General features: G+C 54.7%; 1 protein-coding gene across 1 annotated transcript in view; it reads right to left on the bottom strand.

Annotated features, from left to right (window-relative positions):
• Positions 1–1,024: 1,024 nt before the first annotated feature.
• Positions 1,025–13,344, bottom strand: part of ADAMTS14 (ADAM metallopeptidase with thrombospondin type 1 motif 14) — an 86,740-nt gene continuing 74,420 nt past the window's right edge. The window contains exons 16-22 of the mRNA XM_023763584.1: positions 10,681–10,844; positions 9,596–9,764; positions 8,996–9,128; positions 7,248–7,455; positions 4,379–4,508; positions 4,155–4,247; positions 1,025–1,987 (exon numbers count right to left, since the gene is read on the bottom strand). Of these exons, the coding sequence (XP_023619352.1) occupies positions 1,488–1,987; positions 4,155–4,247; positions 4,379–4,508; positions 7,248–7,455; positions 8,996–9,128; positions 9,596–9,764; positions 10,681–10,844 (1,397 nt within the window). The 3' untranslated portion in view covers positions 1,025–1,487. The remainder of the gene's footprint in view (positions 1,988–4,154; positions 4,248–4,378; positions 4,509–7,247; positions 7,456–8,995; positions 9,129–9,595; positions 9,765–10,680; positions 10,845–13,344) is intronic.

Below are 13,344 nucleotides of genomic sequence, written 5' to 3' on the forward strand. Positions count from 1 at the left end.
AAGATCTGGATCTCAAAAGCAGAGTTCACAGCCCTTTCCCAGGCAGGCGGGGTCACAGGAATGGTTCAGTGTGTGCCCAGCATCAGGAGGGGCAGGCAGCATGTGGAGGGCTCTCCGCCCCAGGCACTCCCAGGCCGGCCCGCTGCTCCTATCCCTGTAGCTTGGCTCAGAACAGCCCTCACCTGGGAAGGAAGAGCTAGCAAGCACCTCTACAGCTACTGAAGGGTCTGGGAGACCCTTGCACCACTTGGGGTGAGGCCCCTGGGAGGGACCCTTGGGGACTCAGGTGGCTTCCAGAGAGCCAGAGGGTCAAGGGAAGTTACCTGCCCTTGGACGTAAGGGGGTAGGGGCAGCTGAGGCACCACAGTGCTGTCTGTCAGCGTCTCCTCCCCACCCCAGCAGGGGGCAGAGGCTCATATCCCGCCCGGGGTGGCCCCTGTCATTTCCAGAGCCCGGCTATGAGTGGACTCTGGTCCTCAGCTCTGAGGCCTGACCCCCCCCTCTCCCCCATCAGCACCACAAACCTCTGGCCCAGCTGGAGCCAGGTGGGGGAAGAGGACCCCTAACTCCAGCAGGAGTGGTCTTTGGCAAAGGGCAACGATTGACGGGGCACAGCCTGAGAACGCACGTCCCCCTCTGTGTCCCCTTCCAGGTCGTCTCCCTTCACGCTCTGGAGTGATGTGATGACCTAGTTGCCATTCCTGGTCTAGCCGTGGCTCTAGCACCAGTTGGGAAATCCCTGGATGAGGAAGACACTTTCTAGAGTGTCCAGAGCCCCCTTGGGTGAGCTGGAGTGAGGCTGGGAGGCCCACCTGTAGACTGGAGGTCCCAGAAGCAGCAGAAAGTGCCGTCTACCGAGGCAGAGGTGGCCACCAACACTGGTGGCGAGCTGACCGCCCCTTGGCCTTGGCTGGAAGAGCTGCACGGAGCTCTTGCTACAAAAGGCTGGGCCAGAGATGAACTCGCCTCCCACCTGCCCCAGCCCGGCAGCGGAGCCCCCCAACTGCCCTCACCCCCAGCTCCCATCCTCTCTGACTGCCCCGGGGCCCCGCCCTCAACTTCCCTGGCCCTGCTGTGCCCCTCTGAGCAGAGGGGTCAGGTAGACAGGGCCTGCACAGGGGTCCCACAAGTTCTGTGAAAACAGGCAGCTGGACGGATCCAGCGTGGGACCCAGTGGCTGTGAGGACAGGGCGTTAGCTGGCCCTCAGTCCTGGCAGGAGAGACAGACAGGAGCCCCTGAGAGGTTCGACTCAGTCACCTGGGCTGCTTGCTGAGGTATCTCAGGTTACGGTTTTCCCTGATTTTTTCTCTTCCTCGCACACCCATTTCACAGGTGAAAAGTATCACAGCCCGAAACTAGAACAAGAAGGCAAATAATTTAAAAGGAAGTCTGTGCTTGCCCCTGGCCTGCTGGGTGTCCTCTGAGCTGGAGGTCTTGGGCCCACAGAGTGTAAACTTGACTGGCGGCGGGATGGGCAGGACGGGGCTCATGTCACCGGGGAGGTGTCTGGAAGGCCGGTGCCCGGATGCTCCAGGTCTTCCCTGAGTTGCCCTTTATCCTCAGAGGCTGGCAGAGGTGGGCCAGGGGTCCAGCCCCAAGGCTGCCCCCGGGTGGCGTCAGGGGAAGTACTCCGCAATGCTCCAGGACTCAGTTTCTGGGGAGCAAAGCCGAGACGCTGGGTCACCGGGGGGCTTGTACCCAGAGGTCCTGGGAGCTGTGTGGGTCGGCCATGCGGATGGTTGTCTGAGCCCGTTGGCCCCACAGTGGGCTCCACAGCCTCTGGAGGGGTCTTGGCTCCTGGCGAGGGGCTCCCAGGCGTGGAGAAGGGTGGCGGTGAGGTCAGGCCGGGGTCCAGGCTGGCAGCAGGGCCTGAGGCCTTCTTGGTGCAGGACTCACAGCACAGCCGGTGGTAGCCGGGGATGGAGCAGTAGCGCTCGTGCACCTCCATCTGACAGAGGATCGACCTGTCCCCCATGCAGGGCTCTGCTGCACACACAGAACAAGGACCGATGCCGGGAGGACATCTGTCAGCCGCTGACACCAGGACACACCCCCGGCCTCCCCCTCAGCCCGCCAGCGGCAGGCCCTTCTCCTGCTCTGGCTGGACGCACTATAAAGCTTTTCCCCAGATGGAGACACGGGCCACCTGACAGGAGACAGGACTGAGTAACAGCCCTTATTATATGGCAGAGGGGCTAAACCCCGAGCAGTGGTTCTCAAAGCAGGCCCCCAACCTGCAGCGTCAGCATCACCGACGCTTGTTGGAAATGCACATTCTCAGGCCTCACCCAGGCCTCCCGAATCAGAAACTCTGGGGTGGGGCCCAGCTCTGTGTTTTTTGTTTGTTTGTTTTTAAATATGTTTTTATTGATTTCAGAGAAAGGAAGGGAGAGAGAGAGAAACATCAATGATGAGAGAGAATCATTGATCGGCTGCCTCCTGCACGCCCACACTGGGGATCAAGCCTACAACCTGGGTATGTGCCCTTGACTAGAATCGAACTCATGACCCTTCAGTCCACGGGCTGACGCTCTATCCACTGAGCCAAACCAGCGAGGGCCCAGCTCTGTGTTTTAACAAGACCTTCAGGGTGATGCCAATACACGGGAAACTCTGAGAACCAAGGCCCTACATCATGAGTTGTCAGATTTGGCTGCCAACTGGATTCACCTGGGGAGCTTTACAAACAGCCACTGCCGAGCCCCCACACCCAGAGAGACGGGTGGGGTGGGTGTGACCTGGGCACTGGGTGACTCTAACGTGTAGCAGACCTTGGGAACCTTGCTCTGGGTGGAAGTGGGAACCCATGCCTCCTCCCAACCAACCCAAAGGAGTCTGGTCCACTCCACCAGGACCAGGCGAATACCCAGGTAAGTCACCTTGTGACATGCTGATCAAACACTAACCCTCCACCAGTAAATGTGGAATCAAGCAGATCTAGGTTCCAATCAAGGCTCCCCCACTTAAAAGCTGTGAGGCCTTGGGCAAGTCAATTTCTCTACCACCACCCTCTGTTTCGTCACCTGTAAAATGGGGGTAACGCTGGCATTTATCAATGAATAATAACACGATAAATAACATTTATAAAATTCCTGGCATACAGGAGCGCTCACTGTACTAGTCTCTTTTGCTTTGTTTCTGCGCCAACAGAAGTCGAAGGAATGAGTCTGGTGGCCTCTAGATGGCACCAGAATTCTAGGACCGGAATCAGAGCCCCATCCTTTGCTCTTGGGAGGAAAAGGGAAGGAAACCCAGGCCCTTGCACAGCCTGAGCCTCAGCACAGGGGCAGAGAAGCCACAAAGTTAGAGCCAGAAAATTCTCTGAGGGCATCTAGTCAGACTGCTTTGTTTTACAGGTGAGGTTACTAGGAGTTAGGATCTGTGGTCTTTCTGCTACTCATTTTCTTAACTCAGATCTACAATTACTTACCCTTGGGAAAGAGAGAAGGACTTTAGAAGGGCACATAGAACATTGATCCTGGTACATAGCAGGTGCTTAGTCAATTATTGATGGATGGGTGGGTGAGTAGATAGGTGGGTGCATGAATGGGTAGATGGATGAATGGATGGATGGGTGGGTGGGTGGATGCATGTGTGGGAGAAAGAACTGATCACGAGGCAGAGAGAAGCTACTATTTTGGTTGTTGTTAGCTGACAGCTGGACAGGGGTGCAGGCATTATCTCATTTAATTCTCTCAACAGCCGTAGGACCGCAGCTCAGATCTACAACTGCTTATCCAAAAATCTTGAAACAATACATGGCTCATAATTCAGAACTTTTGAGGTTAGAAAAATAATATTCACTGTTTCATATTGTATAACATTCCCAGTGGAGATTGGGACATCATCTTATAACCAAATATGGCAATGTTTTTACAGCAGAATAACTGATCTCTTGTTAGTTCAGGTCACATCTTGCTGCCAAATGAATCTGCACCAAATTCAGGGAAACATTTGCAGCTTTCAGCATTTTAGAATTGCAGATAAGGGATCATGGACCAGGACAAGCATTATCCCCACCCCACAGCTGAGGAATCTGAGGCTTCTGGAGGCTAAGGTCACATGCACAGACTGGAAGCTGGGTCTGCTCCACCACATGGAGCAGTGACCACTGGAAGGGTGGGGGAGGAGTGGGGCCCAGAAATACACTTACTTGATGTTATCTTGTTAATAGGATGTAGGGACCCAGATTGTGGGGTCACAAGTGCCTGGACGTCAGCCCTCACGGTAGAGTTCTGGAGGTTTCCTGTGAGCAGGGAGAAGCACCTCTAATGTTGGGGATTGCTAGGGGGCCAGGATACAGGCTGGGCTGGGAATCGGGTCTGGAGGAGCTGGGCCTGCCTGGCCTCCCCCACCCCCCCATCCTCTCCGGCTCACCTCTGCAGGCAGGCAGGCTGCAGGCCTGGATGGTGTCCGGCTTGTCCCCCTCGCACTGTCCGAGACTGTTGGCATTGGTCCGGCACACCACCTGCCGCTGCTGGATGCCCTCTCCGCAGGTGGCAGAGCACTGCCAGGAGACAGGCAGGGCCAGGCCACAGTGGTAGGGGAGGGGCAGGTGGAGAGACAGTGAGGGGCAGTGAGCTCCAATCCAGCCAATGCCCAGGACAGAAAGCTTACAAACAAAGGTACCAAGTCCCCACTTGGTCAGCGGGATGAGCAAGGACTGCTGCCAAACGGCCTCACCAGGACAGCACGCCAGTTGTCACATACGCCTGTCCTGGGTGGCAGACAGCCACTGAGCTCAGAACCCCAGGAACCCTTCCACCGTCTGAACGGTTAAACCTGGCTCAGGACCCCATTCCGGCAATGCCGCCTGTGTCCACTCTGCCTGGTCTGTGTCCGGGTTCTTAAATGTTTTGTGTATCATCCTGGCAAACTCCCCTGTTTGACACACCGCCCCGTGGGACTGGGGCAGGATGGTTTACTTGATGATATCTTGGTAACAGGATGCAGGGTCCTGGATCATGGCATCTGCTAAACACACAGTTGGGTGACAAGGTCCCATAGACATGAATGAATTTGTGGCTCAAATGACCAAAAGCCAGCGTGCAGAGGCATGCTCAAAAATGTCTTCTTCCCCAAGAGGAAAAGGCGTGGGCAAAAGGAGAAGACACAACCACATGCGAGGGCTGCCATACACAGCACCCCCCTTGCACTTCTTCCGCTGACAAACGGGTGGGGGTGGGTGGGGCCTCCAGGAAAAGCAAGACTGCCCAGCGTGAAATTAGAATGGGAAGGCTGGGTTCAGGCACCGAGCACAGCCTCTCCTGGTGGGGTGAGGAAGAGCTTGCAGAGGTCCACTTCTCAGACTGGGCATGGGACAACCCAAGGGAGACACCGTGTCACAGGCCACACAGAACCATGACACAAGGTGGCTCATCCTCCTGAGGTGAATAATTACAAACAGTTGCTCTCAAGTGCTTGCCAAGACTTATAAGGGGCAACTATCTCCCACCATCTGTCACTTCTCTGTTAGATTTGCCTATGGGGTCTTTTGTGGGACCAGCAATCTTTCTGTTTTATACCAAAACAGACAAATCTACGTATTACGGAGAAGAACAGAAAATCTTCGTGAGTTGTGTGGGGATTCTTGGTTATTTCAAAATACTCTTTGTGGTGCAATATTTCAAGCGTACAGAAAAGTCTGAAGAAGTTGGTCATAAAAACCTGTTCAAGTACCACCACCAGCTTTGAAACATCAGCATTCCGGCTTATTTTCTAACAGTGTGTTGTGCCTTTTTAAACTTTAAGTAAATTGGAAGGGCTTTTCTTCTTCATACTTCAGTGCTTTTCCTCACATTTATTTTTCTGAGGTTTATGTTGATGCGTACCGTTCAAGCTTGTCTGTTTTTCTTGCGATGTAGTATTCATTGTATGAACAGACCATGATTCTCTTTCCCAATCTCCAATAGATAAACATTTAGGATATTCCTTAATTTTCTGCAGTTACAATAACCCTCACCATGCTTGTCTCCTTGATCAAATGAGTTTTTAAAATTGTGGTCAAATATACATCAGATAAAATTTACCATTTTGACTATTTTTAAGTAGATAGTTCTGTGGCATTAAGTACATTCCTATTGTTGGGCAACCCTCACCACCGTCCATCTCCAGGAATCTTTTCGTCCTTCCACGCTGACACTCTGTCCCAGTGAACCACTAACTCCCGAGCCCTCCCTCCCGCAGCTCTAGAAACCACCAGTCTACCTTCTGTCTTTATGAATCTGACTGTTCTAGGTACCTCGTCTACGTGGGATCATATGTCATTTTGTGGCTGGTTTATTTCACTTAGCACAATGCCTTCAAGGTTTGTATCGAATGAATTTCTAAGAGAGAACCCAAGACATAAAAAAAAAAAGATCCTATGGCCACTTCCAGGGCCCAGCCAAGAACGCCTGGACTACCCCACAGCCTTCTTACTGTTTCCCTTTCCTACCCCGCCTCCCAACAATGAACTTTCTACGAGTTGCCAGCGTGAGCCTTTAAACCGGAACTCAGAGCTCGTAACAGCTCTGAGGACGCGGTACAGCTTTTAAAGCTTCATAAAGCCCCGACCACCTTCCCAGTGTCCTCCTGCAGCCCCCGGCCCTCTCATTAAGCCCCACTCCCACTGTCCTTTCAGGATCTGGCATGTGGAAAGGTTGTTCCTGCCTCAGGGGCCTTCTGTGGCTCACCTCTCAGGCCTCAGCTCAAAGGTCACCTCCTCGGTGAGGCCCTCCCGGGTACGTTAATCCATTCACGCCCCACACAGATCCAACTGCACCCTGTACATGCTTTTGTCATGAGTTTACTTGTCCCTTCTGTCTCCGTCTCTAGACCATGAGCTTTACAAGGACAAGGATCAGATCTGGCTGGCTGATGCGGATTCCTGCCTTCCTAGCTCAGTGTGCCTGGCATGTAGCTGGCACTTAGCAAATATTTCTTAAATGCAAGAATGTGCTTCAGTTTGCTCATATGTAACAAGGGGATACCAGCCCATGTCTCCTAGTGCTGCATGAAGGTCCAAGCAAATAGTGAACGAATGTAAAGGCCTCGCCCGGAGCCATGGCCCAGGGTACATGGGAGCTGTTCCACTCAGTTTTGAGAAAAACCAAGTCATATAAGGGGGGGAAAGTCAGCCAGAAACTCTGCCCTTCAGGGAACACCAGATCTTTCAATAGTTCTGCCTCTAGTCCCACCTCCTCCCTGACTCCCCAGAGAAGGTGCCCCATTGGCCCAGCCCCTCCAGCCTCTGAGGACAACTCACCTGGGACCAGGCTCCCGTCCGCCACTGGGCTGGGCAAGGCACTCGGAGGCAGGGCCGCCGGGCCTCCGGCCGGTCCCCAGGGCAGGCTTTGGCTGGCATGGCCTTGTGGGTACCGTTGGAGAGGGGCAGCAGGCACTGCACTGCTCGAGTCTGCACCCCCAGCTTCCCACAGCTCCGGCTGCAGGTGCTCCACTCCTCCATCACCCACCTGGAGACAGACAGGGCAGAAGGTGGAGGGGAGGTGGGGTCATGGGGACATTTCCTCCCAAGGTCGCTTCCACCCACTGAACTGCTGTAGGCAGGAGCCAGAGAGTGTGGGTTTGGGCTTCAGAATGCTTGGGGGCCAAGGCCACTGTCCATCTGGCTCTGCAGATGCCAGGCTGTGTGGCCTCAAGGAGGTCACTTAATCGCTCCGCTGACTCCTCATCTGAAAAATGGGTATAATACATATTTAAATCCCGGCACCCTGCATATCCTTGAGCAAGCTTTTAACCCGTCTAAGCCTCAGTTACCCCATCTTTACATCAAGAGCACAAAACAGCTGTGACAGTCACAGCTTGTACAGTAGGACACACTCCCATGGGGCTCTTCAGACAATTAAAGGACTTGATCTATGCAAAGCACTTGGCAGGGTGCATGGCATACAGTAGGCATGTAATAAATGCAGGCACCATTACTATCACTGTTAGCGTCTGCAGAGCTTCGGTGCTAATCAGCTAAGCTGGTGGTAAACCAGGCTCTTTCAGTCAACCCCTTCCTTTAAAAAACAAAAAGCCCCAAAACTTCATTGGGCCATTTCACAGACAAGCCGGGGTGGGTGACCTGTTGGCCTTGCATGGCCTAGGGGGGAAGGAGGCCTGAATACCAGTGTATAGTAGCACATAAAGGGAAGCGGGGAGGGCTGAGGGGCTGGGGATCCCAGCCTGGGCCGAGCACAGGGAGGCTGTGGTGGGCTTTAGTGCTGGTCACCAGCTCCAGCCCAGCCCTGGAGCTCCCCTAGCCCGAGGGAGCGGGAGTTGCTGTGAATCAGCAGGGCCAGTGGGCACCTGCCCCCACCATGGAGGACTCCTGGGAGGGCAAGAGAGTGGATTTGGCTCTCCGTGGTTTCCTATGGCCAGCTACCCTCAACCCTGCCTGGAGGCCTGACCTTGAACCCTCCGTAAGTCACAGCTCTTTCCTCTCCCCAAAGTCACCTCCAAATAACCTTAAGAATATGACCCTGTGCTCAAAAGAGCCAGTATCCTCAGGCCAGGGAACCCCAATCAGGGGCTAGACCACGGCTGGGGCTAGCAGGCCAGGCCAAGTCCATGGCCCAGATGACCAAGCTGAGCTGGTGGACAGCGCCCTGCCTGGGGCTTGCAGGCTGGCAGCACTGAAACTGCTTCACCTGCATGGACCTTCCAGGCCACTGCAGAAAGCTATGCCCCCAAATTGGGCCTCAGTTTCCCCACCTGTAAAAGAATGCTGGAAGTGACAGAACAAAGGAAGCATCTTCCTTCTGGTAGTGAAAGTTAATCCCGGAACCCAGAGGGGACAGATGGACAGGAGGGCATCGCTGGCCATGGGCAGAGCCTGGCATGGGCTGCTCTCTGCTCAGGGAGTCCTGCCGAGGGGCTGGGTCTCCGGGCTACAGGCTGGAGGAAGCAGGCTCCGCAGCCCCTCCTCCAAGGCCGGGGCTGAGAGAAGGTCTGCCACACCCCGGGCTGGCGGGCACGGGATCGGGCTCCGCGCCCCTCCCGGGCACTCACTCAGGCTGGGGGCACTGGTGCTGGTTGCAGCGCCTGCGGATGGGTTTGGGCCTCTTCTTGTGGTCGCACAGGTGCCGCTGTACCATGTGATGGTCTCGTCGGCGCCGACAGCCGTATTTGGTGAACTGGATACCTGTGGTGGGGGGCAGGGGGGGCAGGCTGCCAAGGGCTGGTTGGGCAAGGCCCCCACTGCCTTGCCTGGGGCCTCGGGGACAGTGAGCTCTGGAAAGCCTGGAGGGACAATCCCACCTCCGTCTGGGCCTTTGCACTCCCTCCTGCCCAGGTCACATTCTAAGGAAGCCTTCCCTGACCAGCCTGTCTCTCTATCCCAGGTGAACTGTGCGTGGGGACCTGGCTGCCTCTCTGCACAGACGCCCTGCCCTGCATACTGCTCTAGCACCCCAGCCCCAGCCTGGAGACCCTACCAGATGGGCTTCCACACCCTGGAGATCTTCAGGGAGAAACTGAGTCATGAACTGGGGACACCGCAGGTAGACAGTGTCAGCCCTCAGGCCACTCCTGCTCGCCTCCTTCTGAGAGGCCCAGGGCCACACCCACAAGGCAGCTGATGGTTGGGGCAGCCGGGCCCAGGGGCGGTACCTCCTCCGCAGGCCTTGGTGCAGGGGGCCCAGCTCTTGAGCGCCCACTCGTAGGTGTCCGTCTCCTCCAGGAGAACGTTGTTGCTCCCGATGAGGGGCAGCAGGTCCTCGTGGATGACGTACTTGTAGGCCAGGCTGCCGCGGGGGCCACCCTTAGCCGGGGGGAGCACCTGAGGGGAGAGGTCATCCCTCAGGCTCCAATCTCATGAGATGTATCCGTTTTCCCTAACAGTTCTAGGGTTTGAGTTCCTGAATTTGGGTCTTTAATCTGCTTTGAGCTAAGTTTTGTGCATGATGTCAGGTAGGGGGCCAACTTCATTCACCTGTGGGTATCCAGTTGACCCAGCACCATTAGTTTAAGAGATTATTCTTTCCCCATTGAATGGTCTTGGTACCTTTGTTGAAAATCAATTGGCCTTAGATGTATGGGTGATCAATAAATACAGGGTGAACAGAAAATACATGTTGGATTGAATTACTATGCTGACGTCAGTAAGCAGGCCCTGGACCCTGCCCTCCAGGGCCTCCCGGACTCGTGAGGGCAGCACCAGGAACAAAGCCTGTCTAAGCTCCCCTGCCACCCAGTCTGAGCCAACGGCACTGCAGACAGAGCCCCTCCTGGTCTCCTGGGTTAACCATCCCTGCTCCTTAAGCTCTGGCCTATGGTCTAGAAAGAAGGGAGAGAGGCCCCCGCCAGGACAGTGGCCCTGTTCCCTTCTCGGGAAGCCAGCAGTACCAGGTGGCACCCCAGGGTCAGTTGCCAACTCACTCACTGGCAATGCCATAGTGCATGCTAAGGTTGGATGGTGCCAGGACAACACAAGGGACAAACCCAGGGTTCTACACTACGGAGAACAAACTCCCTATGTGTAGCGTCTCTGGTCCAACCGTGAGACAACTGTCCCTTTTTCCCTCCTCACTGCCATCCTGCCAGCCTGTACGCACAAAGGAGGAGCTGGCCTGGGGTGGAGTGCACCGTGGCCCTGCTCAGGCTCCCGAAGAGAGTGGGGCAGGAGGATTTCCAGCAGGCCTGTGCTGGCTCAGCGGCAGGGACAGTGAGCTTGGAGGACCAGGCTGGGGGCTCACCAGGACAGCGATGGCTTCCGGCAGGGGCCCGCTCGTCTTGAGGTTTTCCTTGGCGTCCTCCACTGCGTACTCCCACTCCAGGCCCATTGCAGTGAAGGTCCTGCTAGTGGCTTCCTTGCCCTTGGGGTTGAGGATGAAGCTGCCTGTGACCTGGTTCTTCACCGCTGGCCAGGGAAAGAGGGACACACAGATTTCTGTTCCCCTCCACAGGGCCGCAAGCCAGACCTCTCCAGGGGCCTCAGACCTTGCCAGGGGACCCTCGGGGCACCCTGTCTACCTGTTACTCCTTCCCACCTGAGGCTCTCGGAGCCTCTCTCCCAAACACAGAATGGGATATAACATGAGCCTTCATGGATTGTCATGAGGCTTAAACAAGATTCGTGTGGAAAGTACCAGCTCAAGACCCAGCACATGTAGACATTACGACAGCGTGAGTTCTCTTCCTGTTAAAGAGTCCAAGCCCCCCAATTCCAGGAGAGTCTAATCATTAGACTCTAATGAGTCTGGACAGGGCCTTCATCGCCAAGGCTGCCACCTGTCCTGGGCTTCCCCAGAGAGTTCTTACCCTGTCAGGCACACACAGGCACATACAAGGGCACATGTGTGCATGCGCACACACACAGTCTATACATGCCGTGTGCCTCACGCATGTATACTCATACAACCTGTGCCAATGCCAAGTTCCAATGCCCGTCCCTGTCCTGGCCTCCAGCAGAGCCCCAACCCTTCAGGGAACTCACCCGATAAACACAGGCGAATGTGCCTGCACAGACTGCCCCATGCTAGGGGCTTTCCCCACCTCTGCAGAGGCTACCTGGATCACTCCCCACCTACAGAGGATCAAGAAGCTAGACTTCTGGAGGTGGGGTAGGAGCGAGCCGAGGAGGCCCCAGGGGCTGCTGATATTATGGAGCCATGTGTAGGGGTGCAGCAGTAGCCCCCTTTCTGGAGTCAAGGACCCTTCTCTCCTTGCCCGCTCCCCGCCCCGGGGCCTGTTCCAGCAGGATTCTCCAGGCAAGTGGGCAGAGAGATGGTGGAGCCAACGCCCTCCAAACCTGCACTCCCCATGCAGAGTGAGGTGGCTGCCAAGGACACGGGCCAGGAGACAGGAGACCCAGGGTCAGACTGGCTCACCCTGAAGGTGCGTCAGAGCACACAGAGGGCCCACAGCCCACTCTGGGCCTCAGTTTCCCCTTGTGCCCATTGCCTGTTTGGACTACACCTCTAGGCACCTTCCAGATCAATTACAGCTGTGCTAATGTGGATGTACTTTCCAGGGGAGACAAGTTCCTCAGGAGACCTTTAAAAATATTTATGTTACTTTGACGATAATCTAAAAACATAAATGTCAGGTTTTTTGTGACATACGAACCTGCCAAGAGATGTTATGTTTGGTGGTTGTGTTTCTGACGAGTTGGGGCCAAGCAGTGTGACTTGGTGGCCACAATATGCAAGAGGGGCCTCGGTGACAGTGTGACCTACGTGTCCTCTGGAAGGGGTCTGAACGCAGACAAGTGTGAGAGAACCATCCATGGCCCCACGTGCAGGCAGCAGCCTGCTGCCCCTCCCTGCCAGGACCCTGCTCTAAACCATGCTTACGGTTTTTAAATTCAGATATAACGCACATACCATACAACCCAGCCTTTTAAAGTGTGCAATTCAGTGCTTTTTGGTGTGTTTACAAGGTTGTGCAATCTAATTCCAGAACATTTTCATCATCCCCAGAGAAATCTGAGACCCAGTAGCAGTCACTCCCTCTCCCCCACCTCTCAGCCCCTGACAATCACTGACCTATTTTCTATCTCTGTGGATTTGCCTCTTTTGGAAATACTCATTTTTTGACTGCCAACTTAGTTTCAACAAAAACAGAGTAAAGCAAACAAACCAACAAAACAAATCTCTCATGACATTCATGTTTTTCATTTGGATTTTATTGATGTATTTGGAGGCCCTAACTTTCCATCTGCCTTGGCTATATAATTGTGGAACTGTTATAACTATAAAGGGTGGGCATCTAGTTTAGTGACTATGTTTGTCATTATAATGAGAATAATTTAGACGGTAGATTGCAAAAATGGCTACAAATTCCTCCTATTCCTGTCTACATGCCCCTTTGTACTGTGACTCTAGTCTGTTTCTACACCGTAAGCCTGGGCTTGGTCACAGGATGTGCTGCCTGGGCTTGGTCACAGGATGTGCTGGGCCAATGGCTGAGTAGCTCAGTTGGTTAGAGTGTGGGCCCGATACCCTGATACACCAAGGTTGGGGATCCGATCCGTGGTCAGGGCACATACAAGAAGCAACCAATGAACGCATATGAATGCATAAATAAGTGGAATAACAAATCAATGTTTCTCTCTCTCTTTCTCTTCCTCTCTCTAAAATAAACAAGCAAACAAACAGACAAGAAAGCATGACACAAAAGCTTGCGCGCTGGGCTTGCCCCTCTCACAACGCCTGAGGCCCATGTGACAGACACCACGTCTATAACGTTGGGCTAGCCGGCTTGGGGGCATGGCCCTGTCAGCCCCAGGACCCAGCCGACAGCCAGTACCAACCAGGGCCCTACACACCCACCAGCTGAGTGCATCTGCATGAGTGAGTCCAGGCAGTGAGGTAAAAGCAGCACCCAGGTGGCCCAACCCAAACTGCTGAACCACAGAA

The sequence above is a fragment of the Myotis lucifugus genome, unplaced genomic scaffold (genome assembly GCF_000147115.1).
Source record: "Myotis lucifugus unplaced genomic scaffold, Myoluc2.0 scaffold_292, whole genome shotgun sequence".
In the NCBI taxonomy this organism is placed as follows: domain Eukaryota; kingdom Metazoa; phylum Chordata; class Mammalia; order Chiroptera; family Vespertilionidae; genus Myotis; species Myotis lucifugus.